A 16606-nucleotide genomic window follows, 5' to 3' on the forward strand; every position below is an offset into this window, starting at 1 on the left:
AAAAACTGACATGGCACTGTGCAGGACATAGAAATCTCTTAATAGGTATATTCAAAGTGTAATTTCTTCAGGCAAAGTATTGCATACTTAATATTTAGCCAAGGTAAAATAATATGGCTTATAATAGTGCTTTCTGCATGGTTACATTTTTTCAGTACCTCTAGATTTTTTAATATGTTCTGAGTGGAGAACTGAGATCACAGTATTCTCAGGGTTCACGGGAAGCAGAGTAAAACTCATTTATAAAATTACTTAACTAGATGGTTGCCTAGTAACATGTATTCTGTGCGGAGTTGTAGATAACATCCTATGTAGAATCTTCAAAGCAGTATTAGTAGATGCTTTTTTACTATGCACTTTTGATTTTGTAATTTTATCATTTTTATGTTACTGCTTTTTCCATTTTTTAGTTTTCCTAAAATGAGGAAATTACCACCTGTGTGGACTGATTGACTACTTATTAATGCTTTCATTAAGCAGTGAACAAAAAATCAGTTAAAAAAAAAAAAAAAAGTAAATATTAGTGAAACATTCTAACAAACTTCCTTGTTAGGCATTTTGAAGTGGCTTTAATTATGTTCAAAATTCCCTGTGAGAATTCCTCCCCCTCCCACTCCCCCACTTTTTTTTTTTTGATAATGTGAAAATCATAGATCTTGCAAGTGGCTGAGACTTACACGTGTCTTAGTGGGTATCTTACTAACTAATGTGTATCCCATACCCAGTACTTCATTCTTAACGAGAGTCAGGCAGGATACCCAGGAACCTAAGTCATGAATCAATCTTCTTGCACATCTAGACTTAACACTAAGAAATACTTGTGTTTAGTTTTCTGTACATCTTATCTTTAGTGGATAGACATCCGCTAAAGGGCATAAAGACTGACTTTTGGAGTGTGTTGAAGTGATTCTGGGTCATGAAAATATCAGATGAATTTCTAACCACAGTACAATTGCACAAAGATGAGAATATGTAAACTTGTCTGCTTCACTTAGTTCTGTTCTCAAGCTGAACAATCAGGGATATGCTTTCCAGCTTGATTGTAATTAATTCTGTGAGTGTGATATTTTAATACATGGAAATGGGAAGATTGCTGAGATCACAAGTTCAGGAAAAATTTTAGAAGTCAGATAAGAGTATCTCTGTGCATACCCTGCATGCTCTCAAGTGGTGGCTGTAATGTAATAAGATGATGTGCACATCTACTAGGAAAATGAACCTGCTGTGATCAATCTACAGTCCAGACAGGTACTTCCCATACTTAATCCTATATCATTTACAGTGTAAACTCAAATGAGTGTGGAAATGGGTAACAGATAGCTATCTTCTGTTTATTTTTTCTGTATACATGGAATTTCATGGTGTGATAATAGCATTTTGCAAATGCGTATGGTGAACATGCTGTCAATTCTCCACATGCCACCATGAATGCTTCTGAATTAGATATACTAATTAGATATGTCAATTAAATGTAGTTATGGCAATTTTATTTCTTCCTTTAAGTGTAATATCAAATCAATAAAATACAGTAAAGCTTTCAAAGAACATGTTGTGTAAACACTGTGACGGTTCAGTTTTCCAAAGAAAGCCAATTCTAATTGTTTCTCACACTTTTTTTTCCTGAGATAATAAGGCATGTGTAATGACTAAAACATTTGAAATTTTGTGCCAGTTGTGAAGAAAATTCACTTAGCTGAACACCACCAGACAGTGATAGGGAATGTAAACAGAAAACTTCATCATTCAAAATATGTTTTCAGTAATTTTTACTGCAGTTTCAGGAAACCACTATCTTATATATTAAGCACACTCTGTAACTGGGGCTTCTAGGACCAAATAAGTGATCTGGCACATGAAAAATACTAATGTTTGAATGTATTATACTTACAAAGTGTCCTCTTGCACTTTGTATATGCACACACAAGATAAACTAAACATTTTGATACTTGTTTTTACAGGAGAAGTCTGAAAGTAGTTGGAAAATGTACACACAGAACTCTAAAAGCCATTATCAAAAATAAAATCTTTGTAGTGCTTGGATAGATGAATAAGATAAGTAATTGAGACACTCATAATCACATAGTAAAATGTAAAAAATAAACAATATGTGGTAGTTGCAGATTCAGGTAGTTTTGTTTTTCTGACTTCCAAGTTTAGCACAGTTTTGGTCACTGCTGTTTGTATATTGCCATGTATAATTAAAATAATAAAGAAAACTCAGTCTGTGTATGTACATGAGGATATACAGACAGTTCTAGTTTATAGTTTGCATATCATGAGCATAAAATAGTTAGGAGAAATGTTATGATACATTTTTGCTGTTAGGATAAGCATACCTTATTTTGCTTCTGAAGTAGATGGCAAAAAAATGATTATCTGGATGGCCTTGAAAGAAGTTAAATAAATTGATGGAATGATTTAGAGGACTTTTATTGCACTTTGGAGCACTGAGTTATAGTCTTGCTTTTAATGAATCCTCTGTGATTATTTTCTGAATCTCTTTGGAGTCTAACAGTGCTGCTTCAACTTGAGAGTTATATAAGAAATACTTGAGGATGGGAATTTCATACAGAAGTTTGGCATTAATGAGGCAAATTTTTTTTTTTGAGCAAAATGTCTTTTTAGAATTTCATAGACTTAGTATTTTTAAATGCTGACAACTCAGGCTGGCAATTCTGAGACAGGTTGAAAACTGTTTTCTTACGCTTTAACCACTGCTTCTTTCACCTGTTTTAGATAAGCTATCTCACTTTTTCTCAGGCATGTGTGGCAGTGGTTATCTTTAATATAGTAGTTAACAGTGACCTCTTTTAATAATTATAGATATAAACTTACCTAACCCTGAAAAAAACAAAACAAAACAAAAACTTACAAACCTTACCAAATGCTGTGAAGCAAATAATGATTGTTTATCAGGCTCCTACTTTATTTACGTTATACACTATTGGAAATAAAAAGCTCAAAGTTCCTTAACAAGGATGCTGAGAAATTGCTGCAAATTTATATCTTACTGGGTAATTTAGAGGGGAAAAGCGCCAAATTTCATTTTGAATATTTTTCTTTACAGTTTGAATTAGCTTATTAATAGTCTTTACAGTAACATTTTGTTAGTTTTCATATTTAAATAGAGCAAAATACATTATTACCTGATTTCTTTATTGTTCTGACATGATTTTTGTGGCTTAACATAAATAGAAAAATAATAGTCCAAATAATTTCCAAATTTTACTTATTGAAAAAAATATGCAGGTGTTATATCCATAAGCACAAATATATGTACAGGTATAATATAAAATATCCTTTGTTTATAAGTGTGTTGTACATATTAGTAATTTTAATTGTTCTTGCTTGTGTTGATTGCTGCAGTTTTCAGGTGCAGTTAGAATTCTGGGTTCTCCAGGTTTCAGCCTGGAGAAGAGAAGGCTTCGGGGAGACCTCATTGTGACCTTTCAATACTTAAAAGGGTCTTATAAAAAAGATGGAGAAGGACTCTTTACTTGGGTTAATAATGATAGTACAAGGCGGAATGGTCCTAAACTAAAAGAGGTTAGATTTAGACTTGACATTAGGAAGAAATTCTTCACTGTAAGGGTAGTGAGGCAGTGGCACAGGTTGCCCAGAGAAGCTGTGGATGCCCCATCCCTGGAGGTGTTCAAGGGCAGGCTGGATGGGGCCCTGGCCAACCTGATCTAGTGGGTGGCATCCCTGCCCATGATGGGAGGCTGGAGTTAGGTGATCTTTAAGGTCCCTTCCAACCTGAGACTATGATTCTCACCAGTTCCCTGACCACAGGGCCAGCTGCCAGATCGGTAAAGTTAAGCAGTTTCTATTTACGAGGTTTTTGAAAGTGAAAAGTCTCAGTAAATTGTAACTGTTCTTCAGATGTTATGTTTTGAAAGAAAACTCTGAACAGTTAATTGATGTAAAAGTTCATAAGTCCATGGTTATTATGCAGAGTTCTTGTTAATTGTTTAAATACTGGAAATAATTTCCTACCTTCCAATGGAACTGAGCACATTTTTCAGGCTCTTCGAAGATTTGAAATATATTAAATTTAGCAAAATCAAATGATGCTTTGTAGATTGGATTTTAGTTACACTTTCAGATTGAGGTACTTGATTATCAGGTGATAGTGAACAAAGTATGGGATAATTAAATATATCAGTGGTTACTGTATTTACAGATTCAGGTTCAAAAAACTGCATAGGCATTAAGAAAATCAGACATTTGTATGAGGTGTCTGTGTCCAGACACTGCCAGGGGTTGGGGCTGCAGGGCTTTTCTGTGGCAAGAGGCGAAGGCTGCCCTGTGCCAGTTCCAGCCATCTCCAGTGGTGCCACCACAGGGCGTGGCTAGGCCGTGCAGACAAAACGGCGGCACTTTGGGGTTAAAAAAAAAAAAAAAAGAAAAGAAAAACAGCTCCTAGCAGTGAGGTGTGAGGAAAAAAAGTATGAGAAGCAAACCTGTGATACCCAAGATCATAGAGACACACCTGTAGCCCGTGGGGAGACCATGATGGAGCATACAGAAAACCAAAAAAAACAAAAGCCCCGTGCTCCAAAACTGTATGATTGAGGATGACCCTTAGGTCATCAGGAAATCAAGCTATAAAAATATATCTAACAAATTATATTCTAGTAATTCTTCTTTGTTAATGAACTTGCTTATCTGCTTTCTCGAATGCTGGCTGCAGATGTAAGACTTTTGAAAATGAAATCTCTTGTGAGTCCGTCCTCTCAGAATTTGAGTTTACATTTAAGACTTTATTGTACATGAACTTTCCTCTGCAAAGCTGCTCTTTTGTGTAAGTGAAGAAGTGTTCGTCAGTCAGCAGGTTTTCTGTGGTGTTTAGTTGGTTGCGTCAACTGTCTAACTTCCAGATTTTTAGTGTGATATGTCCATTATCAGCAATGCAGTGGTTTGCTTTGCTTGTTATCTGTAGAGTTGGAGGGATAGGGACTTACTATTCCCTAGGTCTGTATTATGGTATCATTTGTTTTATCTGCCTTAAGAACGTTGACCATATACTTTTTAATAATCTTTTCTGAAAACTTCTTGTTCTTCTGTTTTAATTGCAACATGGGACTTCCTTTCACTTTAACTTGCACATCTTAGTCATTCAAAACCTGTATCTAAGTTTCATAGGGTTTTGAACAGAACTTTGCTGGGTAGAAGATAGGAACCTTACTCATAAGATGAGACATTTATGCATTTGTGACAAGTTGAGAACCGTGTTTGTGGCTTCAGTTGTACTCTGTAAAAAAAATAAAAAAAAGTCTTTTGATGAAAATTTCTGTATGTCTAAATAATTGCACTAGTAAGTAAGCTGTGAGCCAGCCTACACAGCTCTTAATATTCCAGCAAGATATGGGAAAATTCCTGCATTCTTTCCCCATTCAAATGTTTTAGTTGCTTTCATTCTTTTTGAAAATTATCTGGAAATATATGCAATATGCAAGCTTTTATGTGAAACAGAGTATATGTATAAAATAACCATTTCTGTTATAAAATGGGAAGGTGTGTAATACAAACAAAAAGAAAAAAAAAGAATGCTAGAAAAAATGTCTGTTGGTGTTCTTGGTATCTTCAGTTCTGCAGAAGTACTGATACATACTGCAGAAATGCAGATAGTGATGAGCTGGAATAGATTGCCTAAGAGAGTTGTGGAAATATCTAAGCAATAGCCAAGATTGAGAAATGACACAAATTACGTTGTTTTTTATTTCAGAAGTGTGTGAATTCAACTAAGAAAGAAATGATGCCAAATTATCTGTCCTAGTTTTGCCTGTAAATTGTACAATTCCTTCTTAACAAGCCAGTGTTACTGTTCTTGTTCCTCCATGTCAGTTAATGAATACTAACTTTTTGCAGGGTAAAAGAGATGAATAAGCAAGATTCAATGGAATTGTAGAGTGCTCTGGTTCCTTCAATACAGGATAATCACTAGCTCATATCTATTGTTCACCTTTTTTATATATTAAATGCTTCTTTCATGTTATTATTGCATAAGGGATGTTTTAAAACTCTTACTGTGCTTGATGTCTTCTATTATAACACACTTGGATTATTTACAGGTTTTCTGGTTTTTTTGTTTGTTTGTTTGTTGTTTTTTTTATAGGTTGAGTCTACACAAAGTATGATTAGGATCTTGGGTCTTTCAGCTACATTACCCAATTATCTTGATGTTGCTACATTTCTGCATGTCAATCCCTACATTGGACTATTCTACTTCGATGGCCGTTTCCGACCTGTACCACTGGGACAAACCTTTATAGGAATTAAGACGACTAATAAGGTAAAGAATCAGGAAAAGCAAAGAAAGGATTGCTATTTGTTTTAATCATGCTTCACCTATGTGTGTGTAGGGGGTACTGTTTTGTTTGTTTGTTTTATGCTACAGCTGTTTTATGAAGCATATTCTGTATAAAGATACAGTGAGAAATGCTTAAAGAATCCTGTTTCCTCAGTTTGCAGTCCCTGTAAATAGGCCTTATTGTGGCTGGATACAATGGTATCTAGTTTTGCGATGCCTCCAGTTTACTAATAAGTTTTGATTTATTGGGGAAAAATCATCACCCTCAACTGCAATCACTGTAGGACCTGATTATTCTGCCTTACTCATTTCAGTTTTCCATTTGGCTAGAAACTTTGCCAGTAAGGATGCCTATGGAATAATCACTGGAATGTTATAAGAAAAATACTCATTTATGAAATCTAGATATGAGATATGCATTAATATAACACTAGTGGGTTATAAGTTATTGATGAAAACCTTAGTGTCCTAAGCCATTGCCTGTCACATGTGCATGTTTGATAGAAAACACATTACAATAGTCCCCAAATTAGCTTCTTTATTCTTTGTGCTCTTGTTCATTTGGGGAAGCATTGAGGCCATGTAGGTATATTACTCTTATTAAAATCATAGGTCAATGAAGTGCCATGCCACTTGACACTTCAAATTATAATCCTTCTTTAAATACAGGCGTTAATACAAACACATTTCCATAAACTGCTTTTGCAAAGATTTCCTATGCATCTCAGTAGCCAATAATTAAAGCACAAGTAACTTAGAGATGTATAATATTTTATAGCTCAGCTTTTTAGGAAATCTTATTCTGCTCTGATTTCAATTTAATAGAAATCAAGACATTTTTGATCAAAAGTTAATTGCATAGCTTAATGATAGTATTTTGTTATTTTTCTATTTTTCTTTTTTTCTTTTTTTCTTTTTTTTTTTCCCCTAGGTTATTTAAATAGTTCAGGAAAGAAACTTTAGCTTACAACCATAGGGAGCCATTTCATGTGTATACACGCAAGACTAGTTTACCGTATGTTACTTACCACAATTTGCATATTTTAACCTTCATTAATGGTACTAAGTGCCTTCACTATTATTTGCTGTTGCTTTTTTTTAATCTTTTCCTAATAGTAGATTGGTCTATTTTGTTTATTTCTACTGTAGTCTGGTAAGAAAAAAGGAAAGACTCCATTTAATCGTATTCACTTTAAAATGCATCCCTGATTTAAAAATCAGAGTACTACACAGATTCTCTTATGACATTTAACATGATTTTAAAAAAAAAAAGTTTTCTTAAAAGAAAACAAGACAAACACAATAATAAATATTATTATTAGGAAATAATCATAAATATTATTATTAGGAGGTAGTAGTTATTCTGAAATGTGAATACACAGCAGACAAAGAAGACTGTTTTAGTAATGCCATGAGCCAGGAGTTTATCTTTTTACTTCTCAGAAGAAGGCCATTCTAGATTTCATAGAGTAAAATACATTTTGCAATGAGGTTAATATATGCTGTAGCAAACGAAAAGTAGAAGTATTAAACCTCTTTTACAAAGGATTCTTTTCAGGATAATATTAATACTAAACCTGCCAAGTTATTACTGATATCAGTATCCTTCTGGTCTATCTGAAAGGAAAGTAGTGCAAGAACCCACAGAATCAAAAATTCTTGTAGAACATCAACAGATGCAATCAATACTATGTCTGTATCCACACTGATGAGGAGCAAGGAGACAGAAAGTTGTTAGTTCCTTGAAGTAGATGCTTTGCCATAGCTTTCTAAAATTTTTTGTCCAAAAAAAACTCCAAAAATTTGGAGCAGATGAATGATTTGCCAATTCATATGCAAACTGCAGGCAAGCCTTCTTCAACAATCAGTAGCAGCATCCTCTAAACCATAGCCATTTAGCTATTTCAGATGGACACAGCGTTTTTTCTCAGGCTTTTAGCATATGGGAATTTGATACATTTCCAAAATGTTTCCCATCCCACTATGAACAATTGGTGCTGAAGTTAGGCGTATTTATCCTTTTTAGATCTGGATTCTACTAAAAAGACTGGTAGCAGCCTGGTAGTATAATAGGGCACCTGCTTCACTCAAGCTGAGGCAAAAGCTTCCAAATCTCTCTGAGCTGCTGCTGGCATCTAGACTGCTTCTCTATGGTAGTGCAGGGATCTGGAAGAGGCCCAATCAGCCTTGCAAAGCTCAGTGGAGGGGAGTGCTTGCTTTAGGTGCTAGCATTTCTCCCTGTGGTTCTGCTAAAGATACTTATGCTAGTACCTAAGTATCTCTTCTTCAGAAAATGATTTAGGATGTCTGTGAAAGCTCAGCTAAAATTAATTTTAGTGACATGGCATTTCAGTGTTACATAACAATTGTCCAAAAATGTGTGGAATAAATGGGATTGCTCTATATTCTTCTCTAGAATATGTATAACATTATGGCTATTTATGATATGCGTTCATGCATATTTTAGTTGTGTTCTTAATTGAGATTTATAATGATGCTGTCTCGCTCTTGCTGAGTTAGATATGCACAGCACATGTTGTATAACTTTTGGTGTACTTATTAGGCATAGACAGTAGCCAGGAAATAGTTGAAATTGACAGCGTATGGAACCAAGAGTAAAATTTGGCTTCTTCGTTTGAAGATCTATTAATGTCATATATATGGATCATCTACTCAGTTTAATTTGATTTTAAAAGTTGTTTTCTTTTTTAATGGAAGATAAATATTCTGGCTATATAGAGTTGTTATTTTTCTTTATACATGTTAGTTTTCCTCTCTATGTATGAATGTAAAGAATATGTAAAATTGTTTGTACATGTGTGTATATATATATGTCCATATGTGTGTTTATGCATTGCCTATTTACACTTCTTAATAATTTTCAAATAAATATTTGAAAAATAGTTAAATGAAGTGCTAACCTCTCATTTTCAGAGCAATTAGACTGGATATTTGTCTCTTGCACACATGGCCATCTTTCTCACATTTTTACTATTATTCTTGTTGATGGCAAATATGAATGTTCTCTCCTTCCCATTAAAGCAATTAAAGCTATGTTTTACAACTTTAAGATATTCTAGATAACACCAAGATGTGCTAAATTTCCATTTTCTAGTTCTTACATATTTTTTTCTTACAAAATATTTGTGTCAAAAAAACACACAACAGCTATGTTTTTCTTCTTTCCTCTCCTTAATGCAAATATGAAGGATGGAGTTCTGATCTGTTCTGATTTTGAACTTCATTTATTTATTCTGATTTGGAACAATCTTAAGTATATGCATGCCATTTATGTTATGATGCATTAAAAAAATTGAAAGAAGTATATTTGGAGTAGATTGAAGAATACTTTTGGTTTTAAACTGAACTATATTTTGGAACCTTTCTGAAGCATTTTGATTTATCCATCATTGGAAATCCTGTACATGGTACTCCCACTGTTTCTTAGATGTGACCCAACTATGAAGAAAGTTCTTTTTTCTGACAACAAAATTGAGAATCAGTAACTGCTTGGATATGTATATCTGCAGTGTACATGCTACATGAATATAATACAAGATGAAAATAATTATTTGATGTTTGGTAAGGTGATGTATTAAATGGATTACTTCATCACTATCCAGTAGAGGTATGATTCCTTATATATGGAACAGATAAATTAAAGAATGGAACTGGATTACCTCTCTTTGGTCATTAAAATAAATAACAGTCACTTAATAAACCTTATATCCACTGCCCTTTTTTGTGTTTTGTCTACTTATTTTCATGATCTATTTGTGAATTAATAAAATATTGTTAGTAATGGGGATCAGTATGTTATAAATTTAATTGCATAAAAATCTTTTTAATGGATCACTATTACTTGTTTGACATGTAGTAGAAAATATGTAGAAAAATAGAAATGATTTTAATATAAGGTATGATGTTTACTTTTCAGGTGCAGCAGCTAAATCATATGGATGAAGTATGTTATGAAAATGTGCTGAAGCAAATAATGGCTGGACACCAGGTATTTATTTTTTTGGTTTGGTTTGCATTCAGAACAAACATAAAGAAATTGGTTTTGGTCATTATAAAGTTGTTTTAAAGATTTTTTTTTGAGGTATGTCATTTCAAGGGTCTTCTTTAACCTCAAAAGCACTTTATAGAATCAGCATGCAAGAAAATCTAAAGAGGCTATGAAATGTTCATTTGTACCAAAGGTGAAAATTTCTAGCATATATCCCTTAAAATAACTAATGAATATTTATGTCTCGAGTTTAAAATGACAAAGATTGATACTTAGACGCCTTAGACTTAGGTACATTTAATGATTTAAAAAAAAAAAAAGCATCTAGTTATTTTTGTCACCATTTCCCATATCTCGCCAATTCTAGCTAGAGATACTGTTGGAGATGTGGGGTGAGAATTATGCAGTGTTCAAGACACGGTGCACAAGGGCTAAGCATCTCTCATTTGAAATGTCCTTGGTTTTGTGTCTTGCTTTTGTTATTAAAGGAAGTAGTCATTTTGCTCTACAGTAGAGGTTTCTGCAGTGAATTTTCAAATCTGACATTCCCCTCCACTGAGATGATGGGCTTAACACCTTTGCATGAATAGTTTATCATTCTGTTATTGTTGTGCTCCTAGATCACCCTCACATGATGTCTTCTTTTTGTTAGTTTTTTGCAAATATAGCAATGTGAGAGGCAGTAGTTGTGACAGGTATGGCACCTGTTCAGAGCAGGAACAAAACTAAGTAATCTATGTATAACGGAGGGAAATTCACACACAGTAATGCTAAGAACTGTGTATTTTCCCTGTTTCACAAAAAAAATCAGATTATGATGTTATTTTAAAAGTTGAACAGTTGGTTTATGACTTGGAGAAAATAAAATTCTTCAGCAACAAATAACTCTTCCTGCTCCCTCTGGTTCAACACCACTTACCTTCTCTTGCTAATATCAGCTACTGGTGATATATTCAAAAAACTTTTCATGCAGTCATGAAGATTGCATATGGAAAGCTGATATTTGCCAGAGTAAAGATTTTTAACAACATTTGTTGGCAGTACGAAGGGAACTTGAGTTTGTTATTTCCTCATTGTCAATTATGCTCACATCTTACCATATTTCTTAAACTAAGGTAGCTTTAGTTGCTTGTATTTCACTTTTTGTTATGATTTTGTGTATTTTCACTTGCTATAGATGAAGCTACAAGTAGCAGATTCTTTAATTCAATATGTCTAAACAACTAACATTGCTTGGAATACAGACAGGAAGTTGCATGCTGTTCCAGAATATTTATTGCACCTTTCTTCCCCTCTCTTTTCTTCACACTGAGGGGGAAAAATATCTAAAAATATATCTAATAATAATACTTTTAAAAAAAAAGACTCAAGTGCAATAATTTGTATAATTCTTGCAGATGATGTTTTGTAGTTCGCATAGTTTTCCTTGAGAATGGTTTTAGTTCCTGCACAGTTGAATAAACGAGTGTTTTAAGGCATGTGCTGCCGCTGAAAGATGTCACAGGAAGAACATTAGCCTCCATAATGTTACAGTTTCACTAGCTGAGACAATTGCTGATCTCAGTTTCTGAAAATTATGTTCCAAGCCAACAACCAAATAAGCAGTGTATTTTCAGACAAGGCAGAAGTGTCATTTCCCTTGTTCTATAAAAGTCTGTTTGATTTCAGAATGCTTTGGTTGATTTGATTCAATTGATTGTAAATGTTAAGCACTTTCATTGCTTTAAAATGTTTGTTCTGGGTACGGTATATGTTGACTATCACTAGCCTGTGGTAAATATGCTGATTAAAGTGACAAAGATAACATAGATTGCTGGCAGTGGAAATTCAGTATGAATATTGTTCTTTGATGATCATTCAGTGTAAGAATTTATCTAAATGATGAATGTATATGCAAGCTGAATTCAGTAAAAAATACATAAATCAGTATGGCATTTCAAAAAGTTATGGTAATGAGTTTAATGATATTTTAAAGCAATTGTATCAAGCACAGGTGTATATATCAAGGAGCAGCATTTGAGATATGTTACAGAACTCTTAAATATACATTTATGTAACTTAATTTTTTTAATTTCCTTTTTTCAAATTATTGAAAACGTTTGTCTTCATACTTATGAAACAGACATTCATATCCTGAAACGATGATATACAAAACACTGCTATGCAGTCTTTGACAATGCAGAACAAAGCATATCAGCTCATTGCATAATACAATTAATTATAGTTTGTAATATTTAATCAGGTAGTAAAAGTGAGGGATTTTACTTTTAATGAGTATGCTCTGATAAATGATCTGTCTAATCATTATACAAACTGCAGATGTTTAAAAAAAAAAAAAGGCAGATATATCTGCACTGAAATACCTTCCCCATAGTGGAGGATGAATTCTATGCTAGGAAGGTTTTCCCTTAGTGTGTTTTCATAATTTTGAGAATAGCATTTGATATTCTAGAGTTATCACCTTCTTCTGATTTTTTTGTTTTTAGAAATCCATTGCCTTGTGTACAAGTTTACTGTAGTCTGATACCGTCCTGCTCTGTAGCTCATAGCTTTTTTTTTTCAATTTTTTTTAAGTTTTCCTTTAAACTTGTGTTTATTTTCATGCTATGTGTGTATACAGTTTGTTTGCTTTATAACACAGTTGTGGCTGTTTCTAAATAGAAAAATCATAGGATCATAGAATGGTTTGGGTTGGAAGGGACCTTAAAGCCCATCCAGTTCCAACTCCCCTGACATGGACAGGCACACCTCCCACTTGCTCAGGTTGTCCAAAGCTCCATCCAGCCTGGCTTCAACACTTTAAGGGAGGGGGCATCCACAGCTTCTCTGGGCAACCTGTTCCAGTGTCTCACTACCCCGAGTGAATAATTTCTTCCTTATATCTAATCTAAATTTACCCGTTTTAGTTTAAAACCATTACTTGTCCTGTCACTCCACTCCCTGAAAAAGAGTCCCTCCCCAGCTTTCCTGTAGGCCCCCTTTAAGTACTGGAAGGCTGCTATAAGGCCTCCCTAAGTCCAGAGTGCAAGCAAAACTCTGTGGCGAGGAAGTCCTTACACAAGATTTGGGGAGGAGGAAAGATGAAAACTCACAGAGGGGCAATCCAGTCCACCACTGGGTGCAGGGTCAGAGCAAGAATCACAGAAAATTACAGTCTGGAAAAGAGAAGACTGAGGAGAGACCTCATCAAAGTGTATAAATATCTGAGGGGAGGGTGTCAAGAGGACGGAGCCGGTCTCTTTTCAGTCATGCCCAGTGAGAGGATGAGAGACAATGGGCACAAACTGAAGCACGGGAGGTTCCAGCTGAATTTGAAGGGGCACTTCTTTACTGCAAAGGTGACAGAGCAGTGGAACAGGTTGCCCAGAGAGGCTGTGGAGTCTCCTTCTCTGGAGATATTCAAACCCCACTTGGATACCATCTTATGCAATGTGCTCTAGGTGATCCTGCTTGGCAGGGGGGTTGGACTAGATGATCTTCAGAGGTCCCTTCCAACCTTGGCCATTCTGTGATTCTGTGAAAATGGTAGTGTTTCCAGAAAGGGCAACAGCCGCATCATTCATTCTGACACTGTTATGCAGCTGTTACTTTATGGTCTATATGGCCTCCCCAAAGTCTTCTCCAAGATGAGCAACCCCAATTCTCTCAGCCTGTCACCACAAGAAGGGTGCTCCAGCCCTTTGATCATCGTCGTGGCTCTCCTCTGGACAGGTCCATGTCCTTCTTGTGATGGGGGCCCCAGAGCTGAACACAGTGCTCCAGGTGGGGTCTTACAAGAGCAGAGAAGAGGGGAAGAGTCATCTCCCTGACCCCACTGGCCATGCTTCTTTTGACGCAGGCCAGAATACAGTTCATTTTCTGGGCTGCAAGCGGACAGTGAAGTTCAACTCATGTTGAACTTCTCGTCAACCAACGTCCCCAGGTCCTTCTCCTCAGGGCTGCTCTCAATCCATTCTCTCCCCAGCATGTATTTGTGCTTGGAATTGCCCCAGCCCAGATGTCAGACCTTGCACTTGGCCTTGTTGAATTTTATGAGGCTCACATCCTCTCCCCAGGTACTTCATAAAAATTTCTACAGCAGTTGTGTATCTGAATGGAATTCAGGAAATGTTTGAAATTTTTGACTTTTGAGGCAGTAATGTATGACAGGCACTGATCTCATTAGCAGTGCTCCAGAAAACCAAAAGCCACATATTTCGTCTTTATGCAAGAAAGAAATACCAGAATCAGAGCAAAATATATTCCCTTTTCTAAAGTTCCGTGAGTTAATGTACGCTCTCCTGTGGCCATCAAACTTTCACAATGCTGTCTTTTTTAAGATTCTTTACTGGAGTATTTTGAATGAGTTAATAAATTAAACCCAACAGTTGTTTACCTACTGTTCTGTTAACTCATTTTGAAAGAATTCTACCATGCTAAAAAGGAGTAATTTAGTCTTATGGAAGTCATGCTGATGTGCCACTGTCATATTATAGGTTATAGTGTGATGCTTGACTGAAGTTGTATGTTCATGTGTTTTAATAGATGTACGTGTGTCTTCATTTTTTAAGACTAAGGCTGGTAGGAGGTAGTTGCATTCCACAGACATGTGTTTTGACAGATGGAGAGAAGCTTTTTATGTTGATTTTTCAACAGTCATACTCTGCAAAACTTCAAGCTCTTTCTGGCTACTGGGAAATTAAGAGTTGGTGATTCAGCCTTTAATTTTGATCCATCTGCTCAAACTAATGAGATATCTCATTTGTAGGCTTCACTTTGAATTACCAAATGCAACTGAAGCTGTAACATTTGTCTTATAGCACAACTCTCCTCTTGCTTAACTTGAGGAAAGATGTAATGATGAATGGCTTGCCCTACTGAGTTTTCTGGGGGTTTTGTTATAGAAACTTTTTATGGTGACTGGAGAATTAAGATCAGAAAATGTCCCAAAGGTTTCCTGGTGCTTTTTAAGTCAGTGTGCACTTTTTGTAGGATTACTAACGATGTAGGTCTTCATTATGAGGTTTCTCTGTTGTATGCTACCTCTTAAGACTATGTTAAGTGAGAAGGGATTTTTCTCAGTGTCCTTCTGTGCTTGGTATTAGCTGGTGAATATTTGTTTTCATGTCATACTTCAAATTTGCTATGTTCTTATATTGCCTGCAAGTATGTTAGAGCCTCTTGGATTGATTTGCACTTTTGGAGTTTTATTTCTACCTTTTAATAAACCAAAGACTCTTTAAACAAAGAGAGGGAAAAAAATGTTAAAATTACACGCTTTATCAGAGAATGTGACCCTATACTCAGTTACAGGTAGAGTACTTTTGCCAGCATTTGTCTTCCGGAATACTGTTCTCTCTGAGACTGTGTCATCAAAAATTATCATTCCCTCAAAATGATTATAGCTGTCTCTTGTCAGGCAGTCTCCAGGAGTGAATCACAGGCATTAGCAGCAGTAGTTCAGCTATGGAGCTGAAAAGGCTTCTTAACATTTTACAGCCCTGTAAGAAAGGTATCTAGTGCCAAAGCGTTCTGGGGAGTGGGTAGCACCTTGTTGAGGAAGCCTGCAGAGAACCTCGCAAGATCAGCAAAGACAACAACTGAATACCGTATGCATCAATATTGTTTTTATAATAAATTGAAACATTTCATTGTTAGCCAGTTTCAGACAATGCATACCCTACTGTTCTTATCTTCACATTGTATGAGGTAGAAAAAAACCTTAACTTGTTACTTGACTTGTTATTTGAGGAATAACACGGTGTTTTTAGGAGTTGTGACATTTTTTTAAACATCATTTTTAAGTTGTTTTTTATTTTAAACCTCAGAAATACATGATATGTAAATTTTAACCACACTAGATTCCTTTCTCCAAAATATATTAAACTGTTGCACTTCCCAAGGTTCATTTTTCTGAAGTTAGTATCCGAGGGAAAATGCTCTTCTTGACTCCAACCGTCTCTGTTGTTACATAGGCTCACTTCCAGTATATCTTCTGTTGTTACTGACCTTTTGCTTTCCTATCCCACTGCCTTGGTTACTGAGAGAAAAAGATGATCATATGTTTCTCTCATTGTCCCCATCACCTCTTAACTAATTCTGCTGTTATGAATTGATCAGAACCTTGCTGTTCTTTTTTCTGTTCTTTTTACTTTTGTGAAATGAAGAGCCTCTAAAAACCTGAAAATACAGAAGGTATCTTTGGATTTTGTTTTTAATTTTTACATTATGTTTTAGAAGGGGTGTTGCAGAAATTCTTTGAGAGATTTCGAAGAAAGTGCTTCCTCAAACTGCACATGTAAACC

At 35.2% G+C, this 16606-nt stretch overlaps 1 protein-coding gene across 5 annotated transcripts in view; it reads left to right on the forward strand.

Moving 5' to 3' along the window:
- Positions 1-16606, forward strand: part of ASCC3 (activating signal cointegrator 1 complex subunit 3) — a 284849-nt gene that overhangs the window by 111867 nt on the left and 156376 nt on the right. For all 5 annotated transcript variants that reach the window (XM_080586451.1, XM_080586455.1, XM_080586454.1 and 2 more), the window contains exons 12-13: positions 6119-6295; positions 10251-10322. In XM_080586451.1, the coding sequence (XP_080442577.1) occupies positions 6119-6295; positions 10251-10322 (249 nt within the window). The remainder of the gene's footprint in view (positions 1-6118; positions 6296-10250; positions 10323-16606) is intronic.

This window comes from Anser brachyrhynchus, assembly GCF_964034855.1.
Source record: "Anser brachyrhynchus genome assembly, chromosome: 3".
NCBI lineage: Eukaryota > Metazoa > Chordata > Aves > Anseriformes > Anatidae > Anser > Anser brachyrhynchus.